The sequence below is a fragment of the Ictalurus furcatus genome, chromosome 9 (assembly GCF_023375685.1).
Source record: "Ictalurus furcatus strain D&B chromosome 9, Billie_1.0, whole genome shotgun sequence".
In the NCBI taxonomy this organism is placed as follows: Eukaryota; Metazoa; Chordata; class Actinopteri; order Siluriformes; family Ictaluridae; genus Ictalurus; species Ictalurus furcatus.
The window spans coordinates 11063441-11086306 of record NC_071263.1 but is presented as its reverse complement, the minus strand read 5'-3'; the positions used below and the strand labels follow the sequence as shown (position 1 = coordinate 11086306).

Here is a 22866-nt window from a genome sequence, read left to right as displayed (position 1 = left end):
TCTTGTCAGAAGAACATGAAAAGGAAGAAGGGACGCCAATCTTACCAGAAGCACCTTTAACGGGAATCTACAAAATGGAACTGTATGTCTTATGTAGTGTTCTCAAGAACAGCGTTGGAAGACATTTGAAATTCAGCTCCATATCTGCTTGTGCGTGTTTTTAAAGTCATCTGTTACAGTTGGGACCCAAACTCCTCAGTATCTTCAATAAATATTAGCGTACTGGCACACATGGCTATGTTTGTTTGGGAGCATGGGCAGCTATTCAGTAAAAATGTACTCATCTTTATTTTTACTAAACAGTAAAGTATTCACATGCTGCCACTGTTTGAAAGTTCATTTAAATTTAAGTAGTATTTCCCTACTTGTGTCATTCAATTCACCTTACAATAATGTGAAACTCTTTAATTGATGGGAAGGTGACACACAAACGCTGTGCCAGGATATGGATAGTCCTGAGTTTGTATTTGTTGCTGAGCCACAATGGTCAGGGAGTGGAGACTGTTTCTGCTATATCCCATGCATGGATTTAGCTAGTTAGCGAATTTTTACAAGCTGAATTATTTGTCTTTGTTAATACAAAATGAATACATTTTAAATAAATGCTTAAAATAGTAAAGGTTTAAATACTTGATTATTTAATGTATATTATTAAGATTGGGTCCCCATTGCTTTGCAAAAGAGAAATATATTGTTTTGAAAAATGAATTAACATAAATATAAAACTTTTTGCAGTGCAAACATTATGGTCCCCATTTTTAACTGACTGAACACCATCATGCTGATAAGCTGTTATGTTAATTGTGTCTGCAAGTACTCAACTTCATGTTTTACCTGCCTGTTTACACATTTAAAAAAATGTTTTTGGGAGGAGGACAGTGTTTCGCATGATTTTTGCAGAATGTCTCGTCTATTACATTTTACAGTATTTTAAAAACATAAGTCATGAGGAATAAATTACCTTAGAGTTTCCCAGCTGAAATTCAAAACCATTTCCAGATTTTTCAAAACCAGAGAGAACCATATAACTAACCACATAACTAACTAAGATTATAATTAGATAATTGGGAAGAATGTACAATTTTCTATACATACACCACATTTTACAGAAAGGCAAATGTTGATCATTCCAAGGATGCATAGCACTCAGCTGGAATTACACAGCTGGATACCAGTCAGCCATAAACTAAACAGCTGTGCTCCTTTAGCCTGCCAACATAAAGATGCGTCTTATTTAAGCTCTCCCAGCCTTCTCTTAAATCACTAAGACTATGTCCAAAGAACAGTTCAGTGATTGAGAATTCTGTTTGGTATCTACACAGCATGCAAGTAAAATGTGCCATTAGTTATTTTAAAAGCACAATGCATTTGTTGGGAAAGTTCCATCGGTGGAATTTATGACTGAAAATAGTCATAAATGACTAGTCATATATAACCTTTCCATTTTACATGCAACCTGAGAAATGCAAACTCTTTTGTGACCTTCTATAACCTTCCATGCAAGCAAGAACAACAGCATCCAAAAAGAGCAATTCTTTACACACACATGTCTTGCAAGAGTTGAGAGACTGTGATATTATGGATATAAAATATTGTGACAGAAGTCATCCTTTACTCATGACATAATCAAGTGCAGTTTTGTCTTTAGTAGCCTTTTGAGCCAGGCTAACCTGATTGCAATTATTGGTGTGCTTAACCCCTTAATCCTGTTTAAAATATAAGAGATTAACATTTTGACATTAACACCATTTATAGGCCAGTGTAAATGGGCATCAACACTTGTTATGCATGATGACAACAATAAAGCCTACAATAGATGCTGTCAGGGACAAGCCTGTAATTTCTCAAAGTAGTTATTTTTCAAACTCTCTGGGATAAAAGACATGAAGCTCTGAAAAATCAGCAGTACTTTAAATATCTGAATTTTGGTAAGGGTATAACTGATCAGTTATATAGGTTATAATTGGGTTCCTTATAATATAATGAAATTAATATATTTATACAAGAAAAAATATTGTAACCCCAACTGTTCTCTGCATTGAGGTTATGTTTTCACCTTGAGTGTTTTGGAGTGTTGTTCCTAAAAGGTCAGTACTTCTGGATAGTTGTTCTCCACTGGCCAGGTTCCAAGAAGACTGTGTATTAGAGACTGTCCACCCACAGGAGCCTAACTCAAATGAACAGTATGACCCCAATGGCAAATTATCTGTGAATACAAGCAACATATAGTTTTAAGAATATGACAAAGTTCTAGACATTAACAGTAACCAGTCATGCAATCAAACAGATTTACTATCAATTGTCCATGAACCAAATGTTCTAAAAAAAAAAAAAAAAAGCATTTTGTTCTAAAGATAAAGAGATGTTGAACTGTTTCACTCATGACATGGTCTCACTGTATAGACATGGTCATGCTCCTGCTTTAACCATAACAGCATGGAGAGGTAATTAACTCTAATCTCCCATGAGTCACTAGTCTAGCACTGCTACTTCAATAAACAAGTTAACTGCAAAAATTCATCTTTACTTTGAGTCTGTTGATATGCCATCCTCTGCTGTTGAACGGTGTGCAAAAACAAAACAAAAGCTATGATCATTAACCTGAAATTTACCAAAAGTGCATTGTATACACTATCCCCACAATCTTTCTGTGGATCTAATGTGAGGCTGGTAAAGGTTTCAGTAACTTACGCTCACCTACTGCCCTACAACACCAAAAGACATTATGCAAATTTGGTGCAGTTACAATTTTAAGCTTAGAAGAGATGAACTTGGGGGAACTAAAGAACGTGCTTATATCTCACTGTTCATTCTTGGAAGCCGAGCTCTCTCTCAGAGGAGCAAAAAATCCCCCCGCCAATCCAACCCCCACTCCCTCCCTTTATGTAAGTGCTTTTTGCTAATAAAAGAATTTTTTAATAGCTCTGGCAGGGTATTCTTAATAAAAAAAAATTTAGAGGGATTACTCTCTCTAAATCTCTTAAATTTATTCAGTCATCAAAATTCAGAAAAGAAAAAAAAATCACCATTAAAATTATTAATACCTAGTGCACAGTAACTGTTATTGGAGCATTGTAGACTCTGGAGAGTGTTAACGTTTTACATGCAAGTTAAAAAGTTAAACAGGTGGAAAGCAAATGAGCAACAGATGCACATGTCAGACTGCTATGAAGATTAACTAAAACACACCTAAACAGTTAAGCTAAATCCCTATATGGATATCTGGTAAAAGAAAAAAAAAAAAAAAGATAGGAAAAAAAAAAAACTGTCCAAGCCTTGACAGGACAAATTAGGGGTAGGTATTTATTGCGGTAACAACTAAGGTGTATCTAAGGAAGGATATGTGGATATTTGGGAATTGAATTCCTCCAGTTTCAGCTTTTCTTTTTTCATTGAAGAATGTGAGCACATTTTGGATGTAATGAGAATTGTTCCTATTCAGAGGGAGAGTAAATCAAACTGTCAACACTATAAACTTTTACCCAACAATTTAGCATATCTCTGGGGTCCATGAAAAAATACCAAATATTTTATATCTTTGAATGCTATCCTTTATTTGTCCTTTCACATGAATGCAGGGTTTGCACAGTGACTTAGCGTTTAGCACGTTTGTCTTGCACCTCCAGGGGTTGGAGGTTTGATTCCTCTGGTAATCTGGTTTCCTCTCCCAGTCCAAAGGCATATGTTGTAGGCTTATTGGCATTTCCAAGTTGTCCGTAGTGTATGAATGGGTCTGTGAGTGTGTGTGAGATTGTGCCCAGCAATGGGTTGGCACTGCATCCAGGGTGTCCCCCGCCTCGTGCCCTGAGTCCCCTTTGATCAGTTCGAAACTAAAGTCATCCATGGCCAGAAGGTCAAGAGAGTGTAATTGGCCTTGCTTTCTGAGAAGAACAGGCATCTCTCGCTCTTCCATGTGCAACTTGGTAACACTAGATATCCTGCTAGCTCATGTACAGTACTATGCAAAAGTCTTAGGCACATGCAAAGAAATGTTATAAAGAAAATATGCCTTCAAAAATAATTAAATTAAATATTTGTAGGTAAAAACAATCCACAATTAAAAGCAGTTAACAGTAATAAAGTAAACAAAGTCAATATTAAGTGTAAGAACCCTTTCCTGTTTAAAAATGCATCAGTCAACTCAGGTACACTTTGTGCAGTTTTATAAGGAAATTAGCTGGTAAGTTTTTCTGAGCATCTTGGAGAATCTGCCAGAGTTCTTCTGGAGGCTTTGACTATCATATGATTCTGTTTTTGCAGATAAACCAGTGCAAACTTCATTATGATTTTGTTCAGAAAAGTGGTATTTTATGTAATATGTTGCCTTCTTTACTGCCACACAAACTTTTTCCTGTAACAGTTAATTTTTTTATGGAAAAGTAATGTTTGGAATCTAAAAAAAATTTTACTGACTCAATATTGCAGAAGTCATAAAATAAACATTTACGACGCGGTTTGTATTTTTTAAAACAAAATTAGGGTGCCTAAGACTTTTGCACAGTACTGTATATGGAAGGGGGATGTTAGTGATCTCCTCCAAATGCATTCAACTGTCCTGTGATGTTGCATGAAAAGATTCTGGGGCTTCACAGAGGAAACATGGCTTAGCTAATAGCCTCCCAGTTTGGTAGCTGTTACAAGATAGGGAAGAACTAATTGCCAATGACAAAATAAATAAAAGAAAAACAAAAAAATTCTAAATAAATTATGTAATTAAATAAATTAAAGAAACACACTTAACTTCTAGTGACAGGAGTCACACAGCAATGTTGACATTTTACCAGATCTTCCTCCCCAGACCCCTACTACTTTATTAAGGCAGATAAATTTTATTACTTGCTAGATATATTTATTTCCTTCTGTGTGAGTGCTATATTTAGATTGCATCTAAATTATGAACTGTCTTGACTGAGTGCTTGCTATGTTTTTGGCTAATGGCAAAGAGCAGTGGCAAGAAACCATTAGCAAGAAAGAACAGGTTCAAAATTCACACGTGCAATGAAAAGGTAAATTATAATCAAATATTTTTAAATTCCTACACGTTTTAACTTGCTAATTCATATGAGCCACACTAAGATCAACTGATAATATCTACTGTCATTTGCACTGCATACATGCAGATGTTTGAATGCATGAGGTCAAAGAACTACGTACATTTTTTTAGTCCAGACTTCTTGCTTCATATGCATAAATGCATATAACAGGGTACTTTGACAATGCAGGCAAAGCATTCTCAGGATACATAATTCACCAACCTATTACAGCCCAAACTTTAATATAGCTAATGTATGTGGGGCACAGCTTGCTAGTAACTCAACAAGAACACTCCGAGTGTTCCATAACCTTTAAGTGTGCTTTCTCACTGAAATGCAAACTGCCCAGAGTGATCTTGTATATTTCATAAAGGAGTAATCATTTTATGCTGGCTATCAAATAAATGACAATAAATTACAAAGTTGTGTTTTTAGGGTGAGCTGGAACTTTTGGGGTAGCAGTTAAATTAGAGAACTTGGATTTTACAGTCTACAGGTTAAATTTGACTTATATGACAGTTTGTTCTGGTCAGCTAATGTGTGATTTTTTTTTTTGTTATGTAAAAAAAAATTAAACTGAGATAAATCATATCAGATTTTTTCAAACTTTAATGTGATATTACAACCATCCATCCATCCATTTTCCATACCGCTTATCCTACACATGGTCGCAGGGAGCCTGGTGCCTATTCCAGGAAACTCGGGGCAGAAGGTAGGGGGCAACCTGGACAGGGTGCCAACTCATCACAGGGCACAATTGCACACATTCACACACTATGGACAATATGGAAATGCTAATCAGCTTACAGTATATGGGGGAGGAACCTGGAGGAAACCCCCAGAACATTGGGAGAACATGCACATACAGGGTGAAGACAAGATTCAAACCCTCAAAGCCAGAGGTGCAAGGCAAATGTGCTAACCCCTAAGCCACTGTGCACCCCCATATAACAACCAAACTGGTTGCATAAATGTGCACACTAATGGGCATTTGACTGAGTTCAAATTAACCAATCACATTCATCAAATTAACCAATTACATTCAATAATCACAACTCATGTTCAAAAGTAATTATCATAAACCTATCATCAATTAAAGTGACTCTGATTAACCCTAAATAAAGATCAGCTGTTCCTTTAGGATTTTGTTGACATCTTGGTTTCAGGACTGCTGAAGCAATGGTCCACAAAGATCTTATAAAGCATGTACGAGCTCTCCTTGTCGAAAGGTATCGAACAGGAGAGGGGTACAAAACATTTGCAAAACATTACATGCACCATGGGACACATGGACACCATCATCAACAAGTGGAGCAAATGGGGCTCCACAGTAACATCACCAAGATCACAGGAAGTCACAGGAAGTCATCACATCACAGGAAGTCCCTCCAAAAATCTAATCAAAATCAAGATTTGCTAAGTTAGTAGCCTCTTACCCAAAAGTTGCTGTATTAAAAGTAAAATGTCATTTTATAAAGTACTAGTTATGGGGTGTGCACACTTATGCAACCAAGTTATTGTAAGTATTTTTTTCCTCCCTAAAAATGTTCCTATTTGTTTTTCACTTGAATTTTGTTGGTTGCTATATCTGACACATCATCAGAGACACAAAATAGAGAAGAATACTCAGACACTCTGAGCAGATAACAGTAGAGATTTTTTTTATGTTTAAATGACCTAATAAAAAGCCATTAATAACAAGAAATTTGGCCTACATAACAGAACATACTGAATCTATTAGTGATTATTTCCCCACTGAGGTAAGAAGAACAGAGTTCAGAGATCAACAAAGCATGACAATAAGGCTGGTGCTTAAATGTGGAGAGTGATTTTTATCCCAGGTGACACAGAGAGACAGAAACAGATGATGCTGATAATCAAAGAGATAACTCTACTACTGAAAACTTAATACTACTCTACTACTACTACTACTACTACTACTAATAATAATAATAATAACAATGTGAACACTAATGTTGTTTTTTCATGTGGAGTATTTTTGGAGGTTGTAGTTTTCATATCTATATAGAATAAAATGTCAACATTTTGACCATGTGAAGGGTTTCCCAGGCCACCACACACATAGTCCAGTTTCTAACTTGCTCCTTATCATGTAAGGATACAGATCAAGGACATCCTAGATAGATCTTTTCAAAATGATGGTATAAATGCAAAGGCTACGGTATGGTTTACATGGATTTAATTCTGGCACTCTTGTACATTGATTTGCTACACCTCAGGGTACAGAACAGATGTCACACAATGATATATTGTCCCAATCCTCCACTGACCTATGAAAGCTTTCAAAAGCACTGTCCAACTCACCACAAATGAATCCTTCATCTTCGCCTAGAGGGCAATCACTGTGGAAATCACACACTTTGCTTTTATCTATACAGCCGCCCAAATCACAGCGAACAGCTGAGTTCTCCCCACAGTCTGGAGCCATCTCTTCCAAATCTCTGCTTTCTGTGGAGATGTAAAGGGAGACAGAGAAGGTTTCAGCAAAGGAAACAGATACATGAATTAAAACACATAGACTAATAGACACATAGACCTCAGATGCAGAGGAAAGTAACCAATAACTCCTTAGGTTTAGATCTTAGAGGATCAGAAACATTAAGTGTATATTTGTCTCAACTGGAAACCAGCTGCCAAAGCATAGGGAATGCAAAGACTATAGCTGCAGTGTAATAACTTACTTCGCATTTTATTTAACAGATCATAAAACACTCACCCATGTTACATTCCTTCAGCTCCAATGAATCGATGGCCAACAGTCCAAGATCGTGACCACTACAAGACGTGTAGTGCACTGTTACCTGGAAGGGCTCATTCATTTTCCCAATCGATGCCTCCAATACTTCCCAAGATGCCCTGGGCCATAAAAGATTAAAAACATGTGCATATGTGAATGCAAATGTGATTATATTATTTTTTTATGTTATTTTTTTATTCAACCATTAAATGACTTAATAAATAGTATTGGACTGTTGTCTTGTCAATTACTGATTATGCATTCAACAAAGACATGTTATCATCATCAGTACATAAATACTGGATTCCTGGGTGATTTGTGAACCTGTTGATCATTAGAAAGTGTACTGGCAAACGGTCCAGATCTTTTTATGTGTTTTTCTGTCTCAAACCACTTGCACCTTACAGCTTACTTATTTACAACTACAACAGCTTTCACATATCTTTGTGAATTAGTGTGTAATTAAATGTATGGCATTGTAAAATGTTTTAAATGCATTAAAATGTTATAGGATGCTTTGTCTTCTAGGTATTTCCATGATTTTCCTTACCACCAGTTTGGCACACAAAGATTGTCCAACATTGAATAATCCAGACAAAGAAGTGTTGACTTCAATGTGTTGAAAAACAATGTACTCCTGAAAATATGACAATTTATATAAATTTACCTTTAGTATTACTTTACCTTCAGAGTCACTTCTGGACTATAACTCAGCTTAACCTTTTTCATAATGTTTGGACTTCAGTTTGTGTATCCACTAAATCTGATTTGTGTGATGGAGCACTGTACGGTCTTAGGCTCTGGGCCATACAAACCCCAAGTGATGTCTCTAGTACTAAACAGACAGTGTGTATAAGAGTATTGGCTCCATTATGATCGTACTGCCTTTTTCCAAATTGCATTGCGTCACAGCCCATTTCAAGCCATCTGTCAAAGCCAATTACAAAGACATATTGGTAGATACTTTTAGAAACAAAATGCATTTATTCATCTTGGTCTAGCTTCGGCCAGCATAAGGAAATCAATACTGAGCACATTTCCATAACAAGACTTTCAGATGACATTCGTTTGATTTATTTACAGAACACTGGTTCTGCTACTAAACAAAGCATGTCAGTGTTCTGTTCATTTGTGCAACCTGTTCTCTCATACATCAATCCCTTTGTAAAGGTCTAACAATCAAATCAACAACAGCGATGGAAAGCCAGTGACAGAGCAAGAGCCGAACTAGTGTTGGGTGGTCAGAGCAAAGTGAGACTTAATGCCAGATAATCTAAATGTGCAAATGCTAAAGCTTACATATATACTTTATACTTTCATTCATTAGTCATTATCAGGATTGACCAAACCATTCCCTAAAACTAAAATAAAACATACAACTGTATTAATCACTGGAAATATATTCTAGTACAACATGAGTGAAGTATGAAGTATGATACAAATCTTATGTGAAATACTCATAGTGAAGGCCATAGCTGATAACTGAAAACTTAAAAGGAAAAAAAAAACCTTAACCAACATGTTCCCAGATAATAACCAACAAGCACACACTGAACTTCAAGGTGCTAGTTTGTGTTATATTTGGTCCAAAAATCAATTATTGAACAAGTATGTAAAAAAAAAAAAAAAAAATCAGTGTTCAAAACTGTCTCCTTACCTAACCCTGATTCGCAACTTTAAGCTTATAATAATGGTTTATAATTTGTCGGATTTCACGGGAAATGTCAGTTTGACATCATTTGGCCTTTCTGTTCACATCCATAAACAGAAAGAAGAAGACCCGGCTACTATATCGTGTGTGTGGGTGTTGAAGATGGTGAAGTGGTTGTAGCTTGTCCTTACAAGAGTTGCTTAGAATTTAAACTTGTCACCTATATGGCGGCTTTTAATCTGGATAGTTCTAAACGCAATCACCGTTGACATCTGGGGAATCAGCTGTTGTCAAAACCAAGAAGCCTCGAACTGCGTAGAACCTGCAGTCAAAAAGGGAAAGCGAGAGAGCCCGTGCTAAAACGAGAATAAATATCAGCATGGCTTTTGAGAGGTGGTGACAACTCAGAGATCTGAAGGGATTGAAGGCTGACACAGAGATGGCTTTTTTTCTGCTGAACAGGTCAGACATTTCAACGGCTCAATAGGTAGCTCAATAGCTGACATTATCCCACTTGTTCGCTTGTTTCAACTAGGTATCAAGATTCCTATGTTGTTGTTTTTTTGCTATGGTCAGTGTAGTAAATTGCACTTATTTTCTGCTAGCTGTGAGAGAGTGCAGCTCACCTTTACTCCAAGGAAACTGTATCCATATTGGAGCTAATATACAACCCATACGAACACCTCAAACCATTGAATTCATCCATGCAGAGGAGCAGTGCCAAGGCACAACCCATGTAAAAAAATTAACTTGCAGTTTTATGTTTCAAAAGTTCAAGTTTAAGCTCTCAAAAATTTGAAAACAGACATGTATCTCAGATACTTGTGTGTGCACTAAGAGTTTCTGTGGCCAACTTACAAATCAGTACAAATCTCTCCAAAATCAGTTCCAAATTCCCTCAGAACAGCTAATCTGTTCTGAGGGAACACACACACTCTTCACCCTCCTGCCGTCTGGAAAAAGGTACTGAAGCATTCGGGCCCTCACGGCCAGACTGTGTAACAGCTTCTTCCCCCAAAGCCATCAGGTTCCACAATACTCAGAGACTAGACTGACACACACACACACACACACACTGTCTGAACTGAACACCACCCCACTCCCGTTGCAATATTACCACATTCCTGCATTGACTCTGTTGCATTTTTGCTGCTACTGTATTTATAAAAAATATAGTATTTAATGTCTTGTCACTATTATACACTTTACCTGTCTGCTACCACAATAACTGCTATGTCCATGTTTGGTATAAGCTAATCTGCTGAAGACTAAGTCATAGCATGTTATGTTTACATTTAGACCATTTTTAAAATATATATTGCTATTCTTTGGCACCTATCTTTTGCATTACCCGTTATATTGGACAATTCCATAGAAAAACTGTGTAAACCTTTCCTGGAAAATCAAACTGTGATGACAGTGGGTTATGGCAAAGCTTACCTCCACTTTATTTTTACCTTTCTGGCAATTCAGGGTGGTTGAAAAAGCTGAACTATTGCTCACAAAGTCTGCATTAGATGCAAGAGCATGGAAACTAATCTACATTGGCTACACATCCAGTGAAATATCTTCATACTAACCAGCCATGCTTATCAACTATAATAATTTTCACATGTCCAAGATTTTCTATTGTAGGAAAAAAAAAGCATATGTATGCTTACTCTATGTTCAAGTTTTAAAGAAACATGTTAGTATTCCCTCAAATTCTTAAGTTTTGCAAAATGAGAATGGTGCTCTCTGTGAAATAACACAGCGATCAAAACACAATTTACTGTTGAAAGACACACACAAATACTTAATTCATTACTTTAAGTGACATTCACAGAAAAACCAATGGCACAGGCAATTTTTTTTTTTTTTTTTTTTTTTTTTTTTTAGAAAACTGGTTTCATAAAAGACAGCTGTGGGTTCATAAAGGACTGACTATCTGATGTCACTTTTGAGTCTAGTTCTTCTTTAGGTTTTTTCTCATGTTGTCTCAGAGTTTTTCTGTTTTTCTATCACTGTAGCCTGTGGCTTGGTCAGATCAAAATCTTGATTTCTGTAAAGCTGCTTTATAACAATGACTGTTGCTAAAAGTGCCACAATTTAATTGAATAAAAATGTAATTAAACTACTATGACAGTAATTCTTTTATTGTGCAGCCCAAAGGCAATATAGCTTCAGGTTATTCTTTAAACCACTGTGTAAAACCATAAAAATTGACTCTAACCTAATGCCAGCTTTTCCCCTGCTGACAGAAGTCAGTGAGCTGATGACAGAAGAATCTGTGAGTTTTATGGAGACAGACAAGTTTCCTGTTCTCGGTTCTGGCTGGAAGCAAGCCAAATGAAGCCGACACTGTGGGCCACTGCTTAGCACTACAGGACTTGCAATGTGGAATGTACAACTCCCAGAAGCCCACAGGGCAGAGCCAGGCCTCAAAACCAGGTAGTGACCTTTGGGAAAGAAAGCAGAGGAGTGGATTCTTAAACACTTATAAGTGCAAATAGCATTTTTTCCAATCAAAACAGTAACTGGCAGAAAAACTGACAGAAATTGCAAAAGCCTATAAATGCTTTTGCAAAACAGATATTTATGAAAACCACCCACAATTTATCACAAAACTTTTTGGAAAGAATAAGTAAGCTGAATTGTTTTTACTACTGTATATAAACTCAGTTAATGAAAAGTAGAATAAAAACAGCTATGGTAAACGTTGGTAAGATACAGTATCCTCTCATGTCTGTCTCAGAATAAGATCTTTATTGAGTGTAATAGTAATATTCTTGAATTAATGCTATTTAGACATGTATTTTAAAGAAGATACCTTTAGAATCTCCAATAGAGTGATCTGTGATTGGTTGGACACTCTGTTGACCAGCCCAGTGTTGCTGAGGTGATGTGACATACCAGTCTCCGCGAGCACTGTGATTGGATATGCTCCAGGAACAAGGAGATTCAAAATCGCAGGAGGTAATGGCTGTGGGTGGAAAAAAAGAGCTACATTAAAGAGAACACAATCCACACACTCTTTCACACATATGTTTTATCAGGGTGGTTGAAAAAGCTGAACTATTGCACAAAGAATGTCTGTGTTAGATGTAAGAGCATGGAAATTAATCTACATTGGCTACACATCCAGTGAAATATCTTCACACTGACCAGCCATGCTTATCAACTATAATATTGTCACATGTCCAAGATTTTCTGTTGTAGAAAAAAAAAAGCATATGTATGCTTATTCTATTTCCGGGTTTTAAAGAAAAATGTTAGTATTCCCTCAAATGCTTCAGTTTTGCAAAATGAGAATGGTGCTCTCTGTGAAATAACAGCAATCAAATTACAATTTATGGTTTGAAGACACACACAAAGACCTAATTCATGACTTTAAAAACATGTCATTCACAGAAAATCCAATGGCACAGGCAACGTTTCGAGAAGACTGTGGGTTCATAAAAGACAGCTTTTAACTATTTTGACATTAATGTGATTTTGCGGAAATGTGCCAGCCAACAAAAACAGTACCTGATTTGAATTGATGTTTCTATACAGTATCTCACAAAAGTGAGTACACCCCTCAGATTTTTGTAAATATTTGATTATATCTTTTAATGTGACAATACTGAAGAAATTACACTTTTCTACAATGTAAAGTAGTGAGTGTACAGCTTGTATAACAGTGTAAATTTGCTGTCCCCTCAAAATAACTCAACACACAGCCAGTAATGTCTAAACCGCTGGCAACAAAAGTGAACCCTGTTGAGTAAATCGTATTGAGCAAGCCGGTGGCGATGGTGGCAAGGAAAAACTCCCTAAGATGATATGAGGAAGAAACCTTGAGAGTAACTGGGCTTGCTGAAATTTTTGATCCCTCTTCCATGCAATATTCTTTCAGTTGCAAGATGTTTGAGGGTTTTCTTGGATGTACTGACTGTTTCAAATCCCCCCACAACATTTCAATGGGATTCAAATCTGGGCTTTGACTAGGCCATTCCATAACTCTCAATTTCTTCTTTCTGAGCCATTCCTTGGTGGATTTGCTAGTGTGCTTAGGATCATTATCCTGTTTAAATGTCCACTTTCGGTTCAACTTCAACTTCCGGACAGATGGCCTCACATTATCTCCAAGCACTCTTTGATATGATGCAGAACTCATAGTTGAATCGATGAATGTAAGCTTTCCAATCCCTGAGGCAGTGAAGCAACTCCAAACCATAACATTTCCACCACTGTACTACACAGTTGGTATGAGGTGCTTCTCCTGAACAGCTGTCTCTGGCCACTGCAAAACATGTCTGCTGTTACTGTGGCCAAACAACTCTATCTTTGATTCATCTGTCCAAAGCAGATTATTCCAAAAGGCCTGGTCTTTGCCTATATGTTCATTGGCAAACTGTAGTCTTGCAAAGGCTTTTTCCTGGCGCGCCTCCCATACAGGTCAAATTTGTGCAATCTTTTTCTGATTGTAGAAGCATGCACTTTGACACCAACAGTTGCAAGACTTACTAACAGATACTGTCATGAAATTTTGCAGTTCTAGACTCTAGAGTTCTCTTTTTGCATCAGACAGTCTGCTCTATGGCTGAATTTGCTGGGATGGTCAGTCCTGGGCAAAATGGCATTGAAATCTGCACCACTTGTAGATGATTTTCCTTACACTGGAATTATATATTTCAAATAATTTGGAGAGCCTTTTAAATCCCTTGCCAGACTCATAGGCATCCACAACCTTTCTTCCTGAAGGCCTTAAAGAACTCTTTAGATCTTGGCATGATGACACCACACACCTCAATAACAAAGGGAACACCAGACACTAGATACGAGAGGGGTATAAATAAGACAGGTTCCACCTGCACTCCCTAAGCAGGTTCTAATCACTGGCATCCAGCCTTCAACACCTGATTCTGTCACGTAATGGAGGCACAGATGGAAGCAAGTGCAGGTACGGCAGGTCAATAATATAACGCCCAATTTAATAATATAAAGTCCAAAGGATCAGGCAGAAATCAATACACAGACAAGGAAGGGTCAATTGATCAGGCAAACAGTCCAAACTAGGCAAGGCAAAGAGACAAGGTCAGGAACATGAACAAAGTGAAAACCAGATAAACAAATACGGTATCAAGGCTTGGTAATGACAGAGACAGAAGGCAACTGAGCATATACTTCGCAATTTGCTCTGTGTGTGTGAAAATCTCTTAAGAGGAGTGTGTCGGTGTGCATGTGATTGAGAACAGATGTCTCTAATCAGAACTCTGGAGAAGGTGTTCGTCCTTGTGTGTGGGGAAGTGTAGTTGTCATCGGTTATGGTTGTAGTTAGTGGAGTATTCTGGGAAATGGAGTCGCTGGCTTACAGTGACATGACAGATTCAAATTTTATAGATTCGAAGGTATGATAAATGTAGGGATGTACTTACTTTTTTACTCCATGTGACTGAGCTGTTTTGTTTTTTTTTTTCATTTAAAATGTGAAAATTACTACAAAATGTCAATTTTATGTTTCATTTGATAGTGTATCATCTTTATTAATAGCCACTGTTTCAAAGAGGATCAACTGTTTGCTTGTTCAAATATGTCAAAAAAGCCAAGAATTTTTTTTCCACATGACTGCATTTCTCATTAGCGCTTGAATATAAAACAAACATAAGATAAGTGAACCAACAGATACAATATATAGCCAAAGGTTTGTGGACACCTGACCCATACATCCATCCATCCATCTTCAACCTTTGTACCTTCAAGTCTTTGTACTGGGGGAGGAAACCGGAGCACCCGGAGGAAACCCCCACAGCACAGGGAGAACATGCAAACTCCACATACACATGGCCCCGGCAGTAATCGAACTCCAGACCCTGGAGGCGTGAGGCGAACGTGCTAACCACTAAGCCACCGTGCACCCCAGACCCATACAGTATGTGCTTTTTGAACATCCCTTTCCTTTTATAATAACCTCCATTTTTTTCTGGGAAGGCTTTCCACTAGTTTTTGGATCATGACTGTGGGGATTTATGTTCATTCCGCCACAAGAGCATTAGTGAGGTCAGGCACTCATGTCAAGCATGGAGGCCTAAGGCACAGATGGTGTTCTAATTCTTCCCAAAGGTGTTCAGTGGGGTTGAGGTCAGGGCTCTGTGTAGACCACTTGAGTTATTTCACTCCAACCTTGGCAAATCATGTCTTTTTAAACCTCACTATGTACACAGGGGCATTGTCTTGCTGGAACATGTTTGGGCCTCTTAGTTCCAGTGAAGGGAAGTTGTAATGCTACAGCATAGAAAGACATTCAAAACAATTGCATGCTTCCACCTTTGTAGCAACAGTTTGAGGCTCACATATGGATGTGATGCTCACACTATGAGTCCTCACAAACTTGTGAAAACTCATAGTGTATTTCAATCTGTGGAAAATAATGCAAATCAATGCAAAAAATTTGAGCTTTTTAGTGGGTCTTTGTATTATTCTAGCATTTCCAATGTTCTGTAATGCGATATTTAAACTAACAGATCAAATAAATGCAGAATAGCCAGTCAGTGTTTTACATACTACTAATGAGCTGCAAGAATAGTCACAAAAATCCTAACCCTAACCCAAGGAAATTTACCATTTTCAGGAAAAAATAAGGTAATTTTGAAATTGATGGCAGTAAGACATCTCAAAAAAGTTGGGACAGAGCCATGTTTACCACTGTGTAGCATCCCCTCTTCTTTTAACAACAGTCTGTATACGTCTGGGAACTGAGGAGACCAGTTGCTGGAGTTTTGGGAGAGGAATGTTGTCCCATTTGTGTCTGATACAGGATACTAGATGCTCAACAGTCCTGGGTCTTCGTTGTCGTATTTTTCATTTCATGATGCACCAAATGTTTTCAATTGGTGAAAGGTCTGGACTGCAGGCAGGCCAATTCAGCACCCAGACTCTTCTACTACAAAGCCATGCGGTTGTAATAGATGCAATATGTAGCTTAGCATTGTCTTGCTGAAATATACCAGGCCGTCCCTGAAAAAGACGTCATCTGGATGAAAGCATATGTTGCTCTAAAACCTGTATATACCTTTCAGCATTGATGGTGCCTTTCCAGATGTGCAAGCTGCCCATTCCATAGGCACTAATGTACCCCCGTACCATCAGAGATGCAGGCTTTTGAACTGAGTGCTGATAAACAGCCGGATGGTCCCTCTCCTCTTTGTCCGGAGGATGTGGCGTCCATGGTTTCCAAAAAGAATTAAAAATTTAGATTCGCCAGACCACAGAACCGTTTTTCACTTTGCCTCAGTCCATTTTAAATGAGCTTTGGCCCAGAGAAAACGGCGGCGTTTCTGGATCATGTTGACATATCGTTTGTTCTTTGCTTGATAGAGCTTTAACCAGCATTTGTGGATGGCGCGGTGAACTGTGTTCACAGACAATGAGTTCTGGAGGTGTTTCTGAGCCCATGCAGTGATTTCCATTATCATGCCTATTTTTAATGCAGTGCAGCCTGAGGGCCCGAAGATCACAGGCATGCAGTACTGATTTTCGCCCTTGTCCCTTGTGTACAGAGATCTCCCCAGATTCTCAAAATCTTTTGATGATATTATGTACTGTAGAGGATGAGATATTCATAGTCTTCGCAATTTTACGTTGAGGAACATTATTCTGAAATTGTTCCACAAATTGTAGATGCAGTTTTTTGCAGATTGGTGAACCTCTGCCCATCTTTACTTCTGAGAGACTCTGCCTCTCTAAGATACTCTTTGTATACCAAATCATGTTACTGACCTGTTGCCAATTAACCTAGTTAGTTGCAAAATGTTCCTCCAGCTGTTTCTTTTTAGTAACACTTACTTTTCCAGCTTTTTGTTGCCCCTGTCCCAACTTTTTTAAGACGTGTTGCTGCCATCAAATTCAAAATGACCTTATTTATTTTCTTAAAATGGTACATTTCCTCCGTTTAAACATTTTATATCTTTTCTATGTTATATTGTGAATAACCTATGGGTTTATGAGGTTTGCAAAACATTGCATTCTGTTTTTATTTACATTTTACACACAGAGACTGAACCTTTTTGGAACTGGGGTTGTACATACACTGGATGAAGAACTGTGATATTTCAACTATTTGTACTATTTCCCTTTGCTTAATCCTGACCATATAATTCATTGTCTTTATTTCTCAATTTAAACCAGGTTCCTACTGCAGAAGTGGAAAAGAGGCCAGTGCTTTACCTTGGCTTGTTTCTGCTGGACTTGAGTGATGAGGATTTAACTGCATTGGAAAACTTGCCTCTACAGTTCTATCCAAGAGAGCATGACTGATCCTGATCACTGTGGAGAGAGATACAGAGAGAGATAGAGCCATATAATAGTTGAAACATGAGCACTACTCAATTTAACAATTTAAAGCCTTTTATTTTTACTTGAAAAAGGCCCATTGATCCACTGGCGTTCAATAAAGGAATGACAGCTAAAGCAAATCAATGTCTGATGTGAAGAGTTTAGAGAATGCAAGGACCTTTACTGAGTCTGATCTGTGAATTAAAAGCACAGATGTCTGACACGTGCAAAAAAATTTTTGCTCCTGTTCACCAAGGACGACACTCTGCTTGGAAGTCAAGTTCATCGTGACTACAAGACTACAAGGATGGGAAGGTCTCAAAAGAATGGCAGAATTCTCCACATCTATGATTGGTCACGTTCAGCACCCGTGTGGATTGAAGACAGTTCATTCCACACATCTAGTTACTGCGATGCATACATAACCAAATTAGTGCATCCAATACAGTATGTTTTGAAGGTCACTTGTAAGAAGCAGCATATTTACAGAAGGTTTCTCCTGATAAAATCAGCTGCAAGTGCTGTACCACAGACCTATTAAGGCATTAGAGCACCACTAAGCACACTGCATAAGGCAAGAGTCTTCAATTGGCAAAGGGCCTGAGTGGCTACAGGTTTCTATTCCAGTCAAATAGGAATCAAAACTAATAAGCATTCAAAGACCAAGATGTAATGAATCACACAAAGAGAATCAGATGTCTGCCTACTTTGTTGCAACAGAAAAAATGTGCACTCACAATGGCCGTTTGTAAGTAATATCTTTCACATACGATCTGCTAATGTCTTATTCACCATATGTTGTGGATAAGCACTCACACAAGCACAAGCACAAATGACTGTTGCCATCTCAACTCCTCATGTCCTTACAAGATAATAAATTACAACATTAAAAATCAAAAACTAATCTATGCCTTTTTGGTCAATAATAGGAACAGATGTGTTGGCTATTGGGACTCCCTCCACAACACAATTTGTGTGTTAGTGACTCTTAGTGTTTGCCCATTAGAAGTCCTTACAGATGCAAAAGCTACGCTGTGTGTCTTTATTTTCAGCACTCCTTAATGATATTGCACTAAATATCATTACTCACTTAAATAATATTATAGAAAGAGAGGTAAAGTGATAAAGACCCAAGTCCACTCCAGATCACCACTCAGATACACACACACACACACACACACACACACACACCTTTGTTTTTGGGAGGTGGTAGGAAACCAGATAGCCTGGACAAAACTCACATGGCCTCATTGAGAAGCTGTGAAACTGCACAGAGAGTAACCTGAGCATAGGAAACCTGGAGCTGTGAGGTGGCAATGCTATTCAAGCTTTTCAAGCATTATTGTGATTTACGTGTGTGTAAGCACATATAGCATACAGTTGTGCTTGAAAATTTGTGAACCATTTAGAATTGTCTAGATTTCTGCATAAATATGATATAAAACATCATCAGATTTTCATCAGAAGTCCTAAAAGTACAGAACAGCTTCAACTCTGGGATGTTGGTGGGTTTCCTCACTTGAACTGCTTACTTCAGGTCCTTCCACAACATTTCTATTGGATTAATGTCAGGACTTTGACTTGGTCATTCCTAAACATTAACTTTATTCTTCTCCAACCATTCACACCGTACAATGACTTTGCTTAGGGTCGTTGTCTTGCTGCATGACCCACTTTCTCTTGAGATGATGTCTTAGGTCATATTTATGTCAGAAAAAAATTCTAAACTGTCAATCACCATAGTATATCAGCTAATTTCACATATCTGCAATAACAACAAATTTGTTCAGTCTGGAATTTATTTAGCTTTGTTACCCATTTTATAACTCTCTTAATTAATGAATGTTCTGTCCATAATCAAATGCAAGACATCACCAGGAAATTACTCTTGTGCTGGCACAGAAATATACTCATTTGGCTTTAACTGTATCATGATGCACCCTAACCTCTTGGCCTTGAAGCACATCTCTGCTTTCCAAGTTTTACAAGCTTTACAATTAACTTACAAAACTCTTAGTTGTTTGTCTGTGCAGTCAGTTGTTTTTGTATATTTGGTAACTTTTTTGCTTGAACATTCTTTTGCCTGTTTGTTTGCTTTTATTTATTCCTCAGGAATTTTAAGATTCTGAATCATCCAGACTCTAGGCAATAAAAGAAAATTAATATATTATTTTAATACCTTTTGGGGCCTTTAATATTTGTAAGTATAACATTTTCCAAGATCAACTGTTTGATCTTACACAACTGGCTATTTGTTGGTGCACTTTACAAAAGAAAGTCTACTTATTTGAGAATTTGAAGATAACAAGCACACAAACAGCACATAGCTTTCTGCCAGTAAAAAGTCAGTGGCTGATTAGTAGAACCGGGAGAATTCCCTGTAGGCGTTAAATTTAGACATACAGTGCTTGTTGCAGCATAGGCTGTGGGCAGCTGCACTCTGAGCCACATGCTCACACACACACACACACACACACACACACACACACACACACACACACACACAGGAAGCCCATCGATCGCGCCCCTGCTTCCCAATACAGAAGGCAATGGATGCGGCCCTCTGTGATCTCTAATTGTTCGAATCTTTCCAGGCCGGTCACATGACAAATGACAAATATACAGGTTTACTGTTAGGCCAGACAGTTCACTGAGCCATTAATCAATATGGACAGAAAAAAAAAGAAAAGAAGGAGCAGAAAAGGTCAGCTTTAAAAAAAAAAAAAGAAAGACATTAGAGGAAGCCGCAAGAAAATGCGCCAAACTTTCAGACTTATTTGCGACAGCAACAAGCCTAGATAATAGCAATGCAGCTACTGAGATAGGTGTCTATAGCATTGTATAATGCTAGCTACTTTAGCAATGACTTTTGTGCAATCATTCCAGTGCAAATAATATAAATGCAAATTACCTACAGTGAAAAAGTCACAGAAGATATTCTACTGCTTTAAATCATCAGAACCTTATAGCTTGACAAATTTCTAGCTAGATAGCTATCTTTCATTCAGCTTCAGTTTGGTGCTTAGTCATTTTAACATCAAGGTATTTTCAAAGCATCTCTGGGATATTTATGAATAACTGTTTTGTTAGATTCAAAATTCTTATGTGGACATCTAATTGTGGCAGATAGTTGATGTTTTTGTATTCCTTATTCATATTTGCATTGCTAGTGGCCTACAGGGGGAACCACATTGTTTAAAGATTAGCATGTTTGCCTCGCACTTCCGTTGTTGGTAATTCGAATTCTGCCTTCGCCTGTGTGTGTGCGGAGTTTGCATGTTCTCTACGTTCTTTGGGGGTTTCCTCTGGGTACTCCAGTTTCCTCCCCCAGTCCAAAGACATGCGCTATAGGCTGATTGGCATCCAAATTGTCCGTAGTGTGTGAATGTGTGTGCAATTGTCCTCTGCGATGGGTTTGCTACCCCATCCAGGGCATCCCCGCCTTGTGCCCTGAGTCCCTTGGGATAGGCTCCAGGCTCCCACTCGACCCTGAGTAGGATAAGCATGTATGGACAATGGATGGATGGATGGATAGTGGCCTGTGGTGTATGTTTATTTATAGAGTAGTAAATGTTAAAACAACAGTTCGGTTGAAAGGAAATAAGGTGGAAATAAAGTAAGAGTTGCAAGTTTAAGCATGAAAATTTAAGTCAGACTTGTCTAAATCAAAATATAATGTTAAGAATGATTTCATTTGAAATTAGCCATAGTCTTTTAGATTTATTTTAGGCCTGTTAATTTTTATTTATTTTTTGCATATATTTATTTAATTTGTTTTATAGTTGGTACCAACTGTGCAATATCTTTGAAAATAAATAGTCAAAAGAGTTTAAACTGTGGATTTGTCATTGCTGACATACCACGTCTACATAACATGTGATGCTCAGCACATTTTATGTGAGCCAATAAAAAGGCTAACACATCCACTGGCCGGATGACTTTCCAAATGCAGCTTGTTTGTTCATGTCATAAAAATGTCTATTTAAGTGAAAGCAGATGAGACTTAATCATTTGGTTTTGATAATATTAGCTGGACTCAGGTGAAGCCTTTGGCTGTATACTGGCTCCAACAAAAACACTGTGGTACAGAGTGATTTTTACTGTCATGGAGGTGGAAGCAGGGAGGTCAGATATTAATCAAGACAAACAAAGTTGATATTCATAAATATGGGAGTATTTGGGTGCTTATACGGAGCTGAATGAGACATTTACTGCATTTATTCATTCATTTTCAGTGAAGTCAAAGCGACAGTAGTTTAAATTGCTTTAAATTTCTTTAAGTCTGTTAAGAAAATAATGCGGGTAGGTGCAAACAAAAATAATAACTGAGGACATGGGTAACATTGGTAAAAATTTCTGCAGAAGTATAAGGGGTTAGTTAGAATTCCTTTGGGAGAACAGGATTGGTCAGAATTCCTTCTGGCATACTGCTTGGATACTGCTTCCTAATCTGGTATACTGCTTGGTTAATGTAAGATGGTTATCCACTACTGGTAGAGGAAGGAATGTGTAAGGACATGGTAAATGGTCTGCACTTATATAGCGCTTTTTTAACCTTAGCGGTTCTATAAAGCGCTATACACTGATTTTCAGCCACCCATTCACACAGACACTACACACCAATGGAAGCAGAGCTGCCATGCATGGAACTAACTTGCCAGTGGGAGAAACTTGCGGTTCAGTGTCTTGCCCAAGCATGTGGAGACGGGACTCGAACCGCCAACCCTAGGATTAGTGGACAACCCACTTGAGCCACAGCCGCCATGATGTCATGAAGTCATGATAACAACACTATATATAAGAAAATGTCAAAGAGCAAGAATTTAAAATGGCATGTGGATTTTAACTGGCATAGTGTACTCTACGTCATGTGATTTTAAGTGCGCTCCAGTCTAATTTGAAAGCCTGGAAATTTTGTGAAAATACAGAAGACTACTGTGGTAAACATTCTAATTGATTTCATGTTGTTTCTATTCCCGAACCATTCCAAATATGCAACTGCACTCTCCCATTTCAGTACTCATGAAAACTCTTCAATGTCAGTAAAAAAAAAAAAAAAAGGGTCATTGAAGGAGAACTTTAGATTTGCTGCGTCTTTTTCCAAAATTTGTGATGCAGTTTGTGGAGTT

At 37.7% G+C, this 22866-nt stretch overlaps 1 protein-coding gene across 3 annotated transcripts in view; it reads right to left on the bottom strand.

Annotated features, from left to right (window-relative positions):
- Positions 1 to 22866, bottom strand: part of ltk (leukocyte receptor tyrosine kinase) — an 81910-nt gene that overhangs the window by 38478 nt on the left and 20566 nt on the right. For 2 of the 3 annotated variants that reach the window (XM_053632191.1, XM_053632192.1), the window contains exons 2-7: positions 17630 to 17728; positions 12252 to 12404; positions 11655 to 11880; positions 7771 to 7910; positions 7359 to 7502; positions 2057 to 2206 (exon numbers count right to left, since the gene is read on the bottom strand). In XM_053632191.1, coding sequence (XP_053488166.1) covers positions 2057 to 2206; positions 7359 to 7502; positions 7771 to 7910; positions 11655 to 11880; positions 12252 to 12404; positions 17630 to 17728 — 912 coding nt within the window. Of the gene's footprint in view, positions 1 to 2056; positions 2207 to 7358; positions 7503 to 7770; positions 7911 to 11654; positions 11881 to 12251; positions 12405 to 17629; positions 17729 to 22395; positions 22529 to 22866 lie in introns of all 3 variants that reach the window. The other variant, XM_053632193.1, reaches the window with a different exon arrangement.